This window comes from Podarcis melisellensis (genome assembly GCF_964234715.1).
Source record: "Podarcis melisellensis genome assembly, chromosome: 8".
NCBI classification, from domain to species: Eukaryota; Metazoa; Chordata; class Lepidosauria; order Squamata; family Lacertidae; genus Podarcis; species Podarcis melisellensis.
The window spans coordinates 55,817,806-55,835,360 of NC_138540.1; the positions used below are offsets into that span (position 1 = coordinate 55,817,806).

Consider the following 17,555-nt stretch of genomic DNA (forward strand, 5'->3'; position numbering starts at 1 on the left):
GATGGAATGGAGAAAGAGAGAAAGAAAGAAAGAGAGAGAGAGAGAGAGAGAGAGAGAGAGAGAGAGAGAGAGAGAGAGAGAGAGAGAGAAAGAAAGGAAGGAAGGAAGGAAGGAAGGAAGGAAGGAAGGAAGGAAGGAAGGAAGGAAGGAAGGAAGGAAGGAAGAATAAAAAGAGGATCTACAGTATGTTCAGAGGATGGGAGTGGCCAGGTAGAAAGAGGGGGAAAGACCTGGTTATTCAGTGATCCACCACTCTCTCTGTCCCCCCCAGGGAGGGTGGGTTGGGCAACTCACTTCTGACTGAGAGGAAACCACCACCTGCCAACTACACATGGTGGATTCCTGGAATTGTGGAGTTAGCAGCTGGGGCTCCCATCAGAAAGAAGAAGAGAAGTCTCCGGCAGGGCAAAATGTGGCTGCCATGCTTGGACTACACATCCATTCCACTCCCAGGAACTCAGACCCACTGAGCACTTTCTTACTCCACTTTCCAGGCTGTTATTTGCAGTGGGCAGAGAGAAGCTGAGTGTGATTTCATTGTGCCAGGCATTCACTACGGCAGCTTTCTCCAGCTTGGTGCCCGCCAAATATTTTGGACTTAAACTCCCCCCCCCAGCCCCCAGCCAGCCCAGCTGTGCTCCCATCAGCTCCCCCAATCAGCGTGGCAGTATAATGACTCTTCCTCTGAAAAGGAAGTCCCAGAAGTTTGCTCTCTCTGTGTTGTTATCATTATCATCATTCACATTTATTCATCATTTTCCACAAGAAGATGTCTCAAAGCAGCTAACAAAGCCATAAAATACAAAGCAACTTAAAGATCACTTATCAAAACAATTTGACGACCCACTACCCACGGGTCTTAAATCCATGCTAATTTTCCTGAAAATGGAAGTCTGGCCTGAGCAAAAGTCTGGGATCTCCGCCGTACCTTCAGATGAAGCCCTGTCCAGTAGCAGAATTTTACTTGCCTGCCTCATTCCACAGACCACTAAGTGGGTAAATATAATTCTTCTTTGGTTTTGTCTTGCATGTCCTTTCACTTCTCAGCCAGAACGTGACAAGCAGCCACAAACTGACAGTGGATGTCCCAGAGCCAGAAATGGAGCCAGATCAGGAATCCCTGTCCTCTTGTTGCTGCTCAGTGTCTTAGTGTGGAGATTAAGAAGATAGCCCAAGGTAAAGCTATCTCTCCCTTGACAAAACTAAGCCAAGTACTTTGGAGAGTTCACGTGGCAGGTAAATGGATTAGCTCACTCAATATGGATTGGCATGCCAAGTGAGAGGGCATTGCGAACAGAGATGGGGGAGAATTGCAATTCAGTTCCCTTCTAAGGAGAACTTCCTGTTGGTGCAGGAATAAAAATAGATATAAAAAGGAAAATACCCGGATGCCAAGCTCCAAGTTTGGGGCAAGTACTCTTTGGTGAGAGAACCCCAGAAGAGAGATCATCATCATCATCATCATCATCATCATCATCATCATCACCTGGCTGGGTTTCCCCAGGAACTCATGGAACTACCACCATTTATGGCAGATTTGAATCTGAGAATCCTGTGGGGTCTCCAGCACAACCCACACCCCACCCATTTCCTCTGTATGCAGGGGAAATTTATTTACAGGAGTCCTATACTAAGATATAGAGGAACGCGGGTGGCGCTGTGGGTTAAACCACAGAGCCTAGGACTTGCCGATCGGAAGGTCAGCGGTTCGAATCCCTGCGACGGGGTGAGCTCCTGTTGCTCGGTCCCTGCTCCTGTCAACCTAGCAGTTTGAAAGCACATCAAAGTGCATGTAGATAAATAAGTACCGCTCTGGCAGGAAGGGAAATGGCATTTCCGTGTGTTGCTCTGGTTCACCAGAAGCGGCTTAGTCATGCTGGCCACATGACCTGGAAGCTATACGCCAGCTCCCTCGGCCAGTAAAGTAAGATGAGCGCCGCAACCCCCGAGTCGGTCACAACTGGACCTAATGGTCAGGGGTCCCTTTACCTTTATACTAAGATATAAGGGAACATGGTTTAGAAATGAGCTTTTCTCTACAGATTTGCTTTGCAGAGTGGCGGATGTATCTGTGCTGCTCTCTGTGCTGTAAAACTTAATATCATAGTTGAAACGATTTTGGAGACTGAGAGAAAAGCCTCCCCTGGACATGAAGGGAGACAGTGAACCACTCCCTGCTCTTTCTAGATCTTCCTTTCCATTTCCCCTGCTTTTTATGTCCCCCCCCACCACTCACAGAAACATTTAAACAGTGCTTGAAACAATATAACTGTAGCCACTTATGCTTTGTCACAAATGCGACATCAAAAAAGAGGATATAAGAATATGTAGAGAGGACTTCAACTCCTGTGTCTAATTTGAGCTGAATTTTTTTCTTATCTCTGCTTACTTGTGTATCCGACTTGACTTCCTTTAGCGCTCATCCACTAGGTTGTGTCATTTTAGAGGATGAAACTTAATTTTTGCAAATTTCTTCAATGAGGAGTCTTAAGAATATGTTTTTGGGAGTGAGGAATTCAAATCTGCTATTATTTTTTGTGATTGGAAAACATTTACCTTGGTAAGTCTTTTTTTTAAAATTAAGAAGCAAATAAATTACTCTCAGAAAACCGAAGAATTTTAATTTTGCCTTCTAAAAGTGTCAGGTAATCTAAAGTATTAGATAGATAGACGATAGATAGATAGATGATAGATAGATAGCTTTTTTCTGGGGGGATGCAGGGGAACGCATACCCCTAAACATTTTCTGAATCTAAGTTTGGCCTCATTGAGGGGCAGTATTTCAATATGAGTAGGAAAATGACAGTATCCCTAAACATTTTCAATAGAAAAAAGCAGTGTGTGTGTGTGTGTGTGTGTGTGTGTGTGTGTAGAATGTTAATATATAATATAACTGCAAGTACTTGGCAATCATTTTTAATTATTTCTATGCAATTTTACACAAATTTTATTTAACAAGCAATAATAAATTATATTGATTTAATAAAAATATTTTTTGAGTTCCCAAGTGATGTTACAACTTTTTAGCTCAGACACAGAGCTTTAAAATGCAGATCTGTGCCTAGGAATGTGACACAAAGGAAATTTGGATGAGCCCTTGATTTCTTGTCTGCTTTATTTGTGCTGTCAGGAACAGTCAACTTTTATTGCCTCTTGCTTTTGGAGAGTCATCTTCCTCCCTCTTTCCCTTAATCTTCTCATTGACTTTCCTCAGACTTGTAAGAACATAAGAGCATATCTGCTGGATCAGGCCAAAGGGAGCAAATCGACTCCAGTATCCTGTTCTCACTGTAGCCAATCAAAGATCTGTTGGAGGCCTGCAAATAGATTGTTTTGTGTCAATCAAACCTGAGGCAACGGTGCACATCTGGTTTGATTTTCAAAAGCATCAGCAAAAATCTGCATGAAACTACGAAGTATGGAAGATAATGCCCCCATCTCCTCCACCATGAGGTTCTTTCAGGGAGTGTCCCTGAAAAATATCAACCCAGTAACAACAACAACAAAGTATTTATACCCTGCCCATCTGGCTTGGTTTCCCCAGCCACTCTGGAAGGCTCCCAACGGAATATTAAAAACACGATAAAACATCAAACATTAAAAACATCCCTAAGGAAGTTGTACACAGGTTGTACATTGACAATAAAGGTATTATTATTATTATTAAACATGCCTCCTCTGTGTAGTTATCTTGTTCCTGAAGCTGAACAAATGGCAAATGTAAAAGGGAACAGATACCAGTTTGCGAAATGGATGGAATGGAGACAGAGAAAGCGAAAGAGAGAGAGAATAAAGAGGAACTATGTTCAGAGGATGGGAGTGGTGCAGTAGAAAGAGGAAAAAAAGACCTGGTTATTCAGCAATCCAGCAGTCTCTCTTTCCCTACAGGGTGGGTCTGACTGAGAGGAAATCACCACTGGCCAACTACACATGGTGGATTCCTGGCATTGTGGAGTTAGCAGTTGGAGCTCCGGTTGGAAAGCTATATTACAAGAAGAGGAGTCTCCAGCAGGGCAAAATGTGGCTTCCATGCTTGCTGTTTTTGCTTTTCCTGCATGTGGGTGAGTTTCCTTTCCAAGAGATGTCTTCTCCTGCTTTGAGAAAACCTGGGTCCTCTAACAGCCTATTGGCACATTATGCAGAATAAGATGCAGTTGACTGAGGTTGTAGAATTCTGGGCTGTGCTTTCTTCATATCGTAATGGGGGGGGGGTAGATGCTACCTCCATATAAATATATATTCATATAAATCCCTTTCTGTAGCAAGCTAGCAGCAGAGAACGATGCTGAATATTCCCTCTCAGACCTGCTAACTTTTCCAGTGGCAGAAACATGATTCCTCTCCCTACAATCTGAAAGGGGACTGGCTGGGTTCAGACCACCTCCCCATTCTCTGCCACCTGGCTTGCAGAGTGGATATTCACATTGCCTTGGTGACTCATGAAAAAATGGTGCTACAATGACTCGTGTGTTGTTGGCAATGCCAGGTACAAGACTTCTTCGATAGCTAGCTTGGAGTCAGAGTGGTGTAGTGATTAAAATGTCAGGCTAGAACCTGTTTTTAGTGAAGGGAGCTGGGGGAGGGGGAGGGGTTAATAAATATTTTACATAAATAGATAATAGAATAAGAAAATAGGGGGGGGAAACAGTCATATGCATAGTAATGACAGATTTTTTGGAAATAATAATAATAATAATAATAATAATAATAATAATAATAATAATTTATACTCCACCCATCTGGCTGGGCTTCCCCAGCCACTCTGGGCGGCTTCCAAAAAATATTAAAATACCGTAATACATCAAACATGAAAAGCTTCCCTAAACAGGGCTGCCTTCAGATGTCTTCAAAAAGTCTGGTAGTTGTTGTTCTCTTTGACATCTGGTGGGAGGGCGTTCCACAGGGAGGGTGCCACTACCGAGAAGGCCCTCTGCCTGGTTCCCTGTAACTTGGCTTCTCGCAGTGAGGGAACCACCAGAAGGCCCTCGGAGCTGGACCTCAGTGTCCGCGCAGAACGATGGGGGTGGAGAATCTCCTTCAGATATACTGGACCGAGGCCAGTATATCTGGCTCCACACACTGTTCATCCATAGAGCTGAATGCTCAGCAAATGACTGGATGGGAATCATTTCCATTGTACTGCAAACCAGACAGTGATTGGCCAAGGACATTCTGCCCACCCCATTCTTCTTAATTCTGCCCATTCTTCTTAATCAGGTACAACTTTGTACCTAATCCCCTGTCCTGTTTTATGTTGAAAGTTGATCAGCCTGCCCTTTGTCTATTCTTCTTCACCCCTGTCATGTGTGGCTGTAGCAAGCTCTTTGTCACAAGCCAGATCCAATAAACCAAACTCTCCCCTCTGTGGTATCTCCCCAGTGGGGGAAAAAACCCACACAAAAAATGTACCTAATCTTGAAGTGGTGTCCAGGATCCTGTGAAAGTTGTAAGTCGTTTTGACCTTTCAGGACCAGTGGCCACAGTTCTCCTCATGTTAACCAATTCATCATGTGGCAGGTTCCTCAGGAAGTTCAGCAAGGTCATGTTTGTTTCACAAGAGCAAATGCTGAAAAATCTCAACAAATTTCAAGGAAGTCATTAGGAGGGACTTGAGAGGGAGTTGGAAAAGTCAGGTCTCTTCAGGGTGGTGGGAGGTTATTTAAAACAAGAATTATAGAAGCTGAGCTTAAATTTATCTAGTGTCCAAGAACATGCCAGTGTGGCTAATGAGCCTAGCCAAGGCAGCTATAAAAGGCAAGAAAACTCCCCTTAAAAATACAAATCTTGCTCAAATGAGGAGGGAAGGAATAATCACCGATTCCATTAGTGACACCTAATGTGGAAAGTAGGGAACTCTTCTTTCTCTCCAACCTTATCTTGCCATTTTCCATTACTTTAAGGACGTTCCCCTCAGCAGCCCATTTCCAGTATTCATAGGCTCATAGAGTTAGAAGGTGTATTTCAGGGACTGCCCTATTCCTGTGATGGTATTTTGTTTTAACTGTTTGCAATTTTGAATTTTAAATTTAGCTCAACCATATGCTGTTGCAAGAAGATCAAAGCAGGGGGGAACATGTCTCAGGAGAGAGACAGACTTGTGTTCCTTGCAAATATGCAGAATGCATACATACACATTGCAGTTGCATGCATGCAATTTTCAGGATGCAATTGCATTGGGAGGTTTGTGGCTCAGTGACAGATATTGTGCTTTTAGGTTAATCTTTCATATTGTTACACCGTTTTTCTCCTTGCCATTTTAGGGTCTATTATGAATGCTACTCCACATTCTTCAGTGATTCAAACACCTGCCACTGTGACTGCGAAGGAAGGATCAACACTGAATATGCAGTGCAGGTTCAATGGAAGCAGCACCAAATGGTCTATTAAATGGTATAAAGTTGAAGGCAATGAACAGATGGAATTGCTTAACTCAAGCCTAATTCACATATTTACACATCTAAAAGACAAATTAAGTAATTTCACTTTGAAATCTGTGGATTTGAAGGATAATGGAACTTATCTGTGTAACGTTGTCATCGATAAGAATTTTCAACCTCTCAATAATGGGACAAAGGTGACCATCATTGGTAAATACTTGAATTCTTTCCAAAATCTGTTTTAACAGGGTAGCTTCAGTCCTTTAACACTTGTATAGTTTGTGGATTGGAGAATGTTTGTGGGGATTTGAGGCTGCTCAACACTTTTCAGAAAACCCACATTAGCTTTCCAAAGTAAGACAATAGTTTAGATAAAAATCAGTGCCTCTCTAGTCTAATGGGAGCACCATGGATGTTCCAGTAACTGATCTATGGGGTCCATTTTTCTTCTGAAATGTGCAAAATGAAAGTGTCCTTCACACATTACATTTGAGGGGTCGCCATGTGAGTAAAAAGTCTTCTGACACAAAGTGTGGGGTAAGGTCAGAGCCACAGCCTTGCCACACTTTCACTCATCTGATACCCATTCTCTTCAATTCATTTTATTTTTCTTCGAGCTCGTATGCCTGTGTTTTATCCTGTTTTTGCTGTGCTCACTGCTTTGATCATTTTGTGCTGCACTGTGGTCCATAAACTTGTTTACTGTGATTATTTAAAATGAGAAAAGCAGTCAAAAGTTGCCAGTTTTCAGCAGAGCTGATGCAGAGGCCTCTTTTCTCCCATTGCCTCTCTTATGTTGCAGAGCACACAAACACATAGACACCTAAATCTATATTAGCAACAAACAGAGAAAGATCCATTAAAACCATACATGGTTGGTACTTAACACCTATCTGACTAGCTTTTATAAACCAGTTCTCCCATATGCTGGAGAGGGTGTCCTGCTATAAGGACATACTGACACACGTGGTGGGCATGTCCAAAAATTGAAAAGTTCTGGGGAAAAGTTTTACAGAGATATATTTGATCACAAGTCAGATGGTACGCATGACCCCAGGACAAGCTCTGCTTAACCTGTCAGGTTACACCATGAATTTGGAACAAAGAACTCATAACTCCTCTGTTAACCACAGCAAGAACGGCCATTGTCAGGGCATGGAAATCATTGCAATTATTGACCATGGACCAGCGGTATAGTGCAATCTGGCAGGTAGCATTATTGGAAAAACTGACATGGAAATTGAAGACAGCAAGAGGTTAGAGGAACTATGATAACTTTTATGCAATCTGAGGCAACTTTATGGATCATACAAACAATGATACATATAGCAGAACGGTGCCTATGGTCTACAGCACAGTTTGGCATTCATGAAGCACATATTTTATTTTTATTTTCCCCTCCTGCCTTTGTATATAAACTCTGCAGACTAGGACTGCTGCTGATAAAATATATCTTTTTAATTGTGGGCAATAGTCCAAGCAATGGAGGTTATTATGTATAATGTTGTGTTTGTTAAGATTGTGATGATTTTAGCATACCGTATATACTTAGCCAAGTTCTTTGGAGTATTCAGAGATGATTCTCTGACTGTACATAGTTGTTTTATCTTAATTAAAAAGATAATTAATTAAACACACACACACACACACACACACAGAGAGAGAGAGAGATATCCATCTCTTCCTCAAAGCAGTCCAGTCCTAGGACTGTCCAAGGTGCTTTTTCTGAATGCGTCAATCCCACTTCTTCCACTCTAGCTACCTTCTCAGTGTCCAATGCTTTCAGTAGGAGTGCAGGTTATGACATCTCTTTCCTGCAGAAATTACTGACTTTGAGGTGAACCAGACTTCTGGATCCATCCATGAAGTGGAAGGGGCGGATGTCACCATCGAGTGTCGCTTCAGGACAGTCGGCAGGAACAGCAGCATGTATGTCAGTTGGGACAAAGATGGGCTTGCGGTTGAGCAGGCTAACAAGACAGGCTCGTACAGGATCACTCAGAACCTGAGAGCAGGATTTGCTTCTCTCACCCTCACAAATGCTACTGCGAGCGACTCAGGGTTGTACACCTGTAACGTTGGGAGAGAACCAAGAAATCAATCAAAATCATCAGGAATTGCATCTCATGTTGTCATCACGAGTAAGTGCTGGGAACTTTCTGTCTTGTTATTAAGCAATGAGCAGAGAAGGTTATAGGAATGCACCCCAGAGGATAGTAACTCTCCACTTGAAGCTTCTCTGAGGTTCTTGGAGGTCCCTCCAAGACCCAAGTCTGCATTTCTGCTCCATAATGCAGAGGTAGGAAACCTTTTACAGCCTGAGGTGTCAGAAGCTGACACAATTTTTCAGTCATTCAATCCCTTTCACATGGTCTCCTGGGAAAAAATTAAAATCACAGGGTAAATGTCCAGATTTAAGGGGGAAGCATATAGGTCACAGCCACACTATGCATTTAAAGCACATGACTTTCCCCAAAGAATAATGGAAATTGTAGTTTACCCCTTGCACAACTACAATTCCCAGCACCCTTAACAAACTACACTTCCCAAGGTTCTGGGGGCGATGGCGGACCCCCATGTGCTTTAAATGCAGCATGTGGACCATAGAGTGTTTGCTTTTAGCTCCACCTTATGTTTGGCAGGCTGACACTTCTCAGTCATCAGGCACAGGCTGGATCTTCCTTGGCCCACCACAGGCCATCAAATCCTCTGCCCTGTGCTAAAGGCAGGAGGATCTGTCAATTTCAGTTTATTTTGGTGTCTCATTTTTTCAGTTCACCACATCTCCACACCAGTTTACTTTTTTTTTAATTCCTCACGAAAATTGTCAGTATGTTAGTGCCAATTTATCCTAATGAGTTTTTGTATGCTGTTTTCACACATATATGCATCTTTGTACACACTTCCCCCTTAATGTTCACATTTTTGTAGACATTATATGGCTAGACCACTGCTTTGCCAAATTTGGGGACGTGTGAATTTCAACAGGTAGCTGCATATGGGTTTGTATATATTTGGGGGAAGTGCAAATGTGGTTTGCATTCAGTTGTGAGGAAACAGATCTGAATCTCTCTCTGTCTGCCTCATGTAGCTTCAGATTTCAGCAATAGCACTCCAACAGGTCCATTTTCCATTTGTCTACCTGCTGACCTCCATTATGTTTTGGACTACAACTCTCGGGAACCCCAGCCTGCGCAACTGTACTCCCATCAGCTCCAACGCTATGCAGCTGTGCTAGCTGCGGATAATGGAAATTGTAGTCCTAAACAACTGGAGGGCTGTTCCCTGGTCCACACTGAAGGCTGCATTCACAGCCACTGATAAAGCCATTTAGCACCCTCAGTGCTCAGCCTAACAAAGATCCAGAGAAAAGCCAAAAACGCAAACTTCAAAGAAGTCAATCGTTCCATGCACAAGTTCCAAAGTCACAAAATCTGGCATTATTTGTCCAGTCTCACAGATGCAGACTTTATCTCCTCTGGCAATTTGAAGGTTGCACACTGAAGTTGTCAAATGCTTTTTCTGCTCTTTCCACAGCGGCTAATCTGTCAGTTATCCAGTCACCTGCTTTCATCCAAGGAACGGAAGGGCAAACACTCATTATAAACTGTAGCGTTGCAGTTGCCAAGAATGTGCGACTCCTCCCATACAGTGTCACCTGGTATAAAAATGGCACTGATGGACATGAGGAGGAGGTGACAGGTGCAGGCAGGACTCTGAGCACAACCACAGGCCTGGCTTCTCTCATTCTGCCCAGTGTCCAAAGGAATGACTCTGGAATGTACCGATGTGCTGTCGGTAGTAATGGCAGAGGAAATGGGACCATGGTGACAATCTCTGGTAAACAGAATCATTTTTTTCTGATTTCCTTTCTATAGGGAATGAGATGCAAAGGTGTTTGGAACTGATAGGTGTGAAATGTACAGGGGTATAAAAGAAAATGAAAAGAAAATGAAAAGAAAATGAAAAAGAAAAATAGAAAGATAGAAATTCTGGGTCACTTTTGACCCAAACGAGATGTTAAGAGCTTCCAATTGCTCCATCCTCTGCCCTCCCCCTTCTTGCTCAAAGCCCCCACTGTTTTGGGGGCGGGGAGAATATTTCTCAGCAGGTTGCAAGTTCTGTTTTCAGTTTGATACATAACAAATAAATAGCTGTTCTTGGGGACACAGCTCTGTTATCGCTGATGAGTTGATGGATGTTTTGAAAGACCGAGGGACAGTGAATGTGTCTCCACTGATCCCACTTCCACTTTCTAGGTATAAAACCTCCATCATTTCCCACAAGTCTCAAAGTGGCTAGCAAAGCCATAAAATACAAAACAACTTAATGACCAGTTATCAAAACAGTTTGATGATCCAGTACCCACTGGTCCTATATCCATGCTAATTTTCTTGAAATTGGAACATGGGCATGAGCAAAAGTTTGGGGTGTCAGCCATACCCTCAAATGAAGCCCTGTGGAGCAGCAGAATCTTGCCTGCTTGCTTCATTCCACAGACCACCAAGGGGGTCTTTCTTTTCCTATTCCTTTTAAACCAGAACGTGACAAGCAGCCAGAAACTGACAGTGGAAGTCCTGGAGCTGGAATTGGACCTGGAATTGGAGCCGGAATTGGAGCCGGAGCCGGAGCTGCAGCAGGAATCCTCCTCCTCTTGTTCCTGCTCAGTGTCTTCGCATGGAGATACAAGAAGAGGGCTAAAGGTAAGGCTCTTTCCCCTGACAGATCTAAGCTAAGCACCTTGGAGAGGTCATATGGGAGGCAAACAGATTAGCTCACACAATGTGCATTTGCAAATGCTTCCCTGCGCATGCCAGGGAGAGGGTGTTGCAAACTGTGATGGGGAAGAACTGCAATTCAGTTCATTTGATTTGATGCAAACTTTCCGAATTCACGTTTCGAAACAATCTCTGATTTGAAATACAACCATCCTTCCAAATTCGTGCTTCTCTGAAATGTGCAATGTTCTCACCCAACCAAGTAAGGTGCCCCAAAATGCATGTGCTAGGGTACATAGAAATGCATATATTAGAGAAAACAATATTTAAAATTATTTATATGAGGTAAAAATTATTTATATGAGTCTCCCACTTTTAAAGATTTGAAGTATGTGTGTTTCATTTATATACCTAGAACATTGCCAACCTGCTCTTCAGCCAAAACTAGCCTCCCAGACCAGCTTACAAAGATAAGAAATCAGACTGCCCCTGCCTTTTGACCTACATTCTAAAAGACGCAACACAAAAAAGGGATAGCTTGGGAGGAGGAAAAAAATTAATGACCATGTTACAATGTTCCACAGATAGAGTCTTTCATTGTGTGAACTGCCCTGAGATTTTATGGTGAAGGACAGTAGCCAAACTTAAGATTCACAAAATGTTTAGGGGTATGCGTACCCCTGCGTCCCCTCAGAAAAAAGCACTGACTACAGCCATCCCCCAGAAGTCTCAGAAATGCAAATTAGTGCCAATCTCCACCCAGGATGGTTAACGGAATTTCTGTGGAATGTGTCATCAATCACATGTGTTCTTGACTCATTCACTCTTGGGATTCTTTAATGCTTAACCACTTTCGAATTTCTCTTCATCATTCCATTCCAGAAAGCACAACAGAGACAGAAGCTGCTTCAACCAAAGAAGCAGGAACGGTAAGAGGGATTATTGTTACATAACGAACACACATATCCTGCTCCTATAAATTCCCAGGCTGTGCTAGGCTTTGCCGGGGCCACTCTAGGCTTCTCCCCGCATCTGCTCCGAGGTATCTGGTGCATTGGGATGTCCACTCTGGTCCACCCTGAGTGTCATCTTGTCTGCCCAAATGGCCTTCTGTTCACAGTGGGGAGCACTGGGCATCACTTTCTTGTGCAGGGCAGCCTAACATTCCTAAAAGGGATCATGTTGCTATCCACTCTAGGGTTTGGTTGGAATAGAACTGGTTCATCCCACGCCTAGACAAGTCTGTTTACCCCTGCTCATCTTTATTTACTCCTGCATTTCCCTACCATCCTATCACTTCCCAGCTGGGAGATAGCTAAACTCTAGAACTCTGGATGGTTTAAATAGGTAGAAGATATAATAATTGCAATTAAGGTGCTCACATGGGTGGGTTGCTTTGTTTAAAATTCAGCCCCATCCATAGAAGAAGAAAAATGAAGCATAGGAATTAGGCTGTGAAACCTTCTTTTATTGAAATTCAGCTGCAAAATAAGCTGGCACCCCTTTCTTACCCCACTTAGCAAAGAATCAGAAAACAGACTGAGAAGTAAGTTTAAAATATGATTTACTCACTCATAAAATAAATGCAGGCAAAATACTGAATTTACAGTAAAAGCAGCCTCATGTATGTGCCTCAACTGGAGTAATTGGATATCCATCTGCTTCCATTGCTGGTCAAAGAGAAAAGGAGGGAAAGAAAGGAACAGGAAGTACTCTATGCTCCTTCCTACTCAAGAGAGGCAGGGAAATGACATCACACTGAGCCCTCTCTACCAATCACATCTTTATGGCCTGGGTCTGCCTATCAGCAGTACAGCTCTGTGGTCTTAGCCTCTTCACATGCTAACTAGCAAGAATATGCATTGTTAGATTTGGCTACTAATTTCCCACAAAGATGGCTATCAATGACTACTAGCCATGACAACTGCTCTGCCTACCAGGACTGCCAACTTGGACCCGCAACTGTGGGTGCCCGGGGCCATGGGTGACATGCAGCATGACTGGGCCTAGCACTGACATTTGTGGGTGCCCGTCCCTTCATGGGGAATTTTGTGGGTGCTCAGGCACCCAGGGCCCCAGGGAGTTGGCACCTATGCTGCCTACAGAGCTGGAGGTAATAACGTCTGAGTACCAGCTGCTGGAAACGGCAGGAGGGGAAACTGCTCAAATCCTGCTTTCAGTTTTCCCACAGGCATCTGGCTGGCCACTGGGTCTCCTTCTTCCACCAGAGAGCTCATCAGCCCATTCATGCTATCCCCAACCTCACCATTCTATTCTCCCTCCTTTCATTTTTCTCTCTCAATTAGGATTCAGTGTTCTGTAGCTACTGAATATTTTTAGTCAGTGGTTTTTGTGTGTGTGACATTACTCACTGCTATGGAGTACCGTCACTTTTTTTTCCTGCCCAGGGCAGCCATTTTAAGTTGTCACCCATGGCACTTTAATCAAGATATGAGTACTGGCAACTCATTTTTAAAAACCCCCAAAACCCACTGTGGTTAGTCACCACTGGACTGTGATTTGTGTTCTCTTTTAAATCTATATCTATATCTATATCTATCTATAATCTATCTATAGCTATAGCTATATCTGCATCTCCCTTAGGGTGTTGATACATTACCCCGAAATGTATTTCTGAAAACCTTGGGTTTCCCCCAAACATGCTGATTGATACCTTTCCCCTCCCCTCTTGTTTCTTAGTAGCCTGGTTTTGATTCTAGTTCTGTTTGCACTTATCACACAAATTCACTATTAGAGGGGGAGTAATGTGGGTGGTGCTGTGGGTTAAACCACAGAGCCTAGGACTTGCTGATCAGAAGGTCGGCAGTTTGAATCCCTATGACAGGGTGAGCTCCCGTTGTTCGGTCCCTGCTCCTGCCAACCTAGCAGTTCGAAAGCACGTCAAAGTGCAAGTAGATAAATAGGTACTGCTCTGGCGGGAAGGTAAACGGCGTTTCTGTGTGCTGCTCTGGTTCGCCAGAAGCGGCTTAGTTATGCTGGCCACATGACCCGGAAGCTCTACGCCGGCTCCCTTGGCCAATAAAGCGAGATGAGCGCCGCAACCCGAGTCGGCCACGACTGGACCTAATGGTCAGGGATCCCTTTACCTTTTTAAAATGGTGATACACCTGTTGTGGTGTTGCCTCCCCAGGATAGTGAAATTTTCTCTTTCTCTTTCTTTGAGGAAGGGTTGGATCATGTCTCTTGCAGCCTTTGCCAGCCTGGTACCTTCCAGATGTTGCAGTCCAGCAGCAGAGGGCACCAGCTTGTCAAAAGTTTACTTACTATATCCATTTCCCCTCTCGCCTGCTCCAAAGCTCCCGATGTATATATTTATTTCTGCAGTTTCTTTTGCCACCTGCAAACAATATGCTTTCAAGACCACCACAGACAGAATGAAACAAACTTTCTGTTCCCCGTCCTCTCTCTTTCTCTTAACAGCATCTTCCTTTAACCAGCCGGCAGAAAGAGTTGACCTATGCCAGCCTTCGTTTCAACAAAAAGGAAGTGGAACCAGATGCTGAGGTGATCTATGCGGAAGTGCGAACAAAACCGAAACAGCGAGCTGGCAACAGGCAGATCTAGCCTCCAAACCAGCCACTTGCACTAGAGGAAATGAAACAGGATGGGAGCGAGGCATGAGCCGCCTTTCAAAAGCCCTTGGGCCCGCCCCCATTCTCTACGACACTGTTCCCAGTCCCTTCAGAAAAAACGGAGCTGTTGCCTTGAAGACCCACATTCTGGAAGATTTGCTGACGCCATCATCCCCCTTTCTTCCTCATCTTTTGCTGGGCAGCCTGAATCTATGGTCATGATGTCTGCCTCTTGGGATGCTGCTGAAGCCATCATTGGCCCTCGCCGTCTCAGCCATCTCCCTCCTTCCAAAGGAGCAGGTGTAGGAAGCGCGTGGTGGCTGCTGCTGCAAAGAGGGTGACTAGGGCGAGGTCCCTTGGCTGGGTGTCCTCCAGAGCCAACATTTGGAATGCATGCACTTGCTTCCAAGAGCTGCTGGCTTTCCTTCATTCCCACCTGCGGCTGTTGAGAAGCCACTTCCCCACATGGCTGCAGTGTGGATTTGTGAATACATTTACCATGTGGGAGGGGGCCAATTGACCATGCCTCTGTTCTGGTTGCAGAGAAGTGGCTGCAATGCTGTTATGAATGTGTGCGACAGGAGCCTTTGTCAAGCAACTGGAGATCTCGGCTGAAATTCTCCGTATATAATCTTTCCCCTCTTGCTCTCAAGAGCTTCCATCCCCAAGGCCAGGGAGCAATCAGCTAGAAGAGGCTTGGATTTGTGGGTCATGTCAAATGAGGAGCAACGATTCCTTGTATTGCCCAGGGTTGGACTCGATGGCCCTTGGGGTGCCTTCTAATTCAACACTTGTACGATTCTACCAGCTCTCTGCTTCTCATTTGCCAGAGCCATGCACTGAAGTACACATTCAGACAATGGACAACTGTGTGGTACAGCCAGTGGCAGCTGGCGCTTATTGGATCTAGTAAGGCTACAAAGTCATGGGGTGCTGCCACCTAGAGGTCATGGGCATGGCCACGTTCTGGTGTGCTCCCCATCTCCCTCCCTTGTAAAGATATTGTGGACACTTAAGCATTGCTGTTTTACAGATCGTTAGCACCTAACTAAACTGAAACATGCTTTCCTTTGGTTCAGATGGGGCATAGGCACCGACTCCATGGGGCCTGAGGGGGCCCGAGCCCCCTCAAAAATTCATTTGGGGGGGCTCTGCCCCCCAATAATTTAAGAAAATTATTAGTTATATTATGCTTTGTAAAATCACAAAATTATGTTGGTATTTTTTATTTTCCTTGTTTGGCGATAGTTATCTTTTAAAATACATTCAGTAATGAGTTAAAACAAAGCCACTCCCGATCTAGAGAGGGGGTGGGGTTGCGGGCTCTCGACCCATCAACAACCTCGCGGGGCTGGCGTCAGCCCTGCGAGAAGCGGGGATTCCCCCTAGCTCATTAATATTTACCGCCCACGGCGGCAGCCAATCGGCTGCCGCAAAGGGCGGGCCCTCACAGGTTCACTTAAGGTCGGGGCAGCCCAGGGCTCGCCCCTTTCGTTCCCCCAGCAGCAGCGGTTCGGAGGTCTTGGGCCCCCCCAATATTTTTTATAAGTCGGTATGGGCCCCCACCCCCCAATATTTTTTATAAGTCGGCGCCCCTGAGATGGGGCACAATTGCTTCTCTGCTGGGATACAAGTTGTGTGGCCTCCACTTGTCCAGTTCTCTCCCTGTCCTCTTCATTTGCAAAGAAAGTGTTTAAATGCTGCAGTTTTATTAATGCCGAGCACTTCAATGTCTTACCTTGGTTCAGAAGAAGCCCTTCCGCTGTCATAATATATTGTGCAGATTCATGCCACATTAACCAGAATTCATAGGACTGTAAACACTGAAGACTGCAGCTGGGGAAAACCACGTTTCATTGCTTCCTCATGTTAGAAAACCAACAGCGACCCTTCCTCACACATAGTGTGTCAAGGCCAGGGTATGCTTCAGCCTCATCCAGTCTTTTAATGTACATACAGTGGTACCTCGGGTTAAGTACTTAGCTCATTCCAGAGGTCCGTTCTTAACCTGAAACTGTTCTTAACCTGAAGCACCACTTTCGCTAATGGGGCCTCCTCCTGCTGCTGCTGCTGCCGCAGCCGCTGAACAATTTCTGTTCTCATCCTGAAGCAAAGTTCTTAACCTGAGGTACTATTTCTGGGTTAGCGGAGTCTGTAACCTGAAGCGTATGTAACCTGAGGTACCACTGTACAGTATTTTCCAGAGGGGAGTATTCAAATATTTCACAACACCCTGCCTGCCCCCCCTCCCCCAGACCATGGTGCCTTCAGGGCAGAGTTTTGAGGCAGACATCCAGGGCCTGCAGAGAAGAATGAGAAGCAGGGTCTTCAAATGTAGCAAGGCTGGCTCAACACATTTGAAGTGGCACCCTATTAAGACCCCCCCCCAAAAAAAGAAAAAAAAAACCCAGCAGGTCCATAGTCTGAAATTACACCCAATTGCACCACCCAGTCCAGGAGATCCTTTTTGCCTTCTTTTGGAATCCCCCCCATATAGATAATCTGCACCCCATGACCCCACCTATCCAGGTTCATTTGGAGTAGCTGAAATTGTGTGCACAGATGCTTCAAGCATCAACTTCTTGGCAGGAAACGAGGGAGGGGGGTGAGACAGGGAAAGTGGAGGAAGCCCTCTTGCACAGCTGAGTGCTCTCTTTCAAGGTTTGTGAACCTGGTGCAGCCCTGGCTGTAGCAACAAGAGGAGAGGAATGACACATGCAGCCCTAGAAGCTTCTGTGTGTGCCTATCTCCTAGCCTGATCAAGCCACACATCCTTTGCACTGTCTGGCTGATCAGGTCTGATTGATTTTATTCTGTCTGGTTTAAGCAACCTGCCTGTACTCTTCATCTACCGCAATGCCCCCATA

At 44.6% G+C, this 17,555-nt stretch overlaps 1 protein-coding gene across 1 annotated transcript; it reads left to right on the forward strand.

The window, feature by feature from the left end:
• The first annotated feature begins 2,517 nt into the window (after positions 1 to 2,517).
• On the forward strand, positions 2,518 to 15,201 carry LOC309376397 (cell adhesion molecule 2-like). Its single transcript, XM_081922712.1, has 8 exons — positions 2,518 to 2,560; positions 3,889 to 4,061; positions 6,261 to 6,587; positions 8,198 to 8,518; positions 9,915 to 10,217; positions 10,877 to 11,080; positions 11,978 to 12,024; positions 14,537 to 15,201. Exons 2-8 carry the CDS (start codon positions 4,019 to 4,021, stop codon positions 14,678 to 14,680), a joined length of 1,389 nt encoding a protein of 462 aa, XP_081778838.1. The 5' UTR covers positions 2,518 to 2,560; positions 3,889 to 4,018; the 3' UTR covers positions 14,681 to 15,201.
• Positions 15,202 to 17,555: the final 2,354 nt, after the last annotated feature.

What these genes read in the sequence shown, in the direction of transcription:
- LOC309376397 (XM_081922712.1), top strand. Translation starts at nt 4,019, where the DNA reads ATGTGGCTTCCATGCTTGCTGTTTTTGCTTTTCCTGCATGTGG. An exon ending in GACAAAGGTGACCATCATTG is followed by an intron (nt 6,588 to 8,197) that starts GTAAATACTTGA and finishes TCTTTCCTGCAG; the next exon opens with AAATTACTGACTTTGAGGTG. An exon ending in CAACCAAAGAAGCAGGAACG is followed by an intron (nt 12,025 to 14,536) that starts GTAAGAGGGATT and finishes TTCTCTTAACAG; the next exon opens with CATCTTCCTTTAACCAGCCG.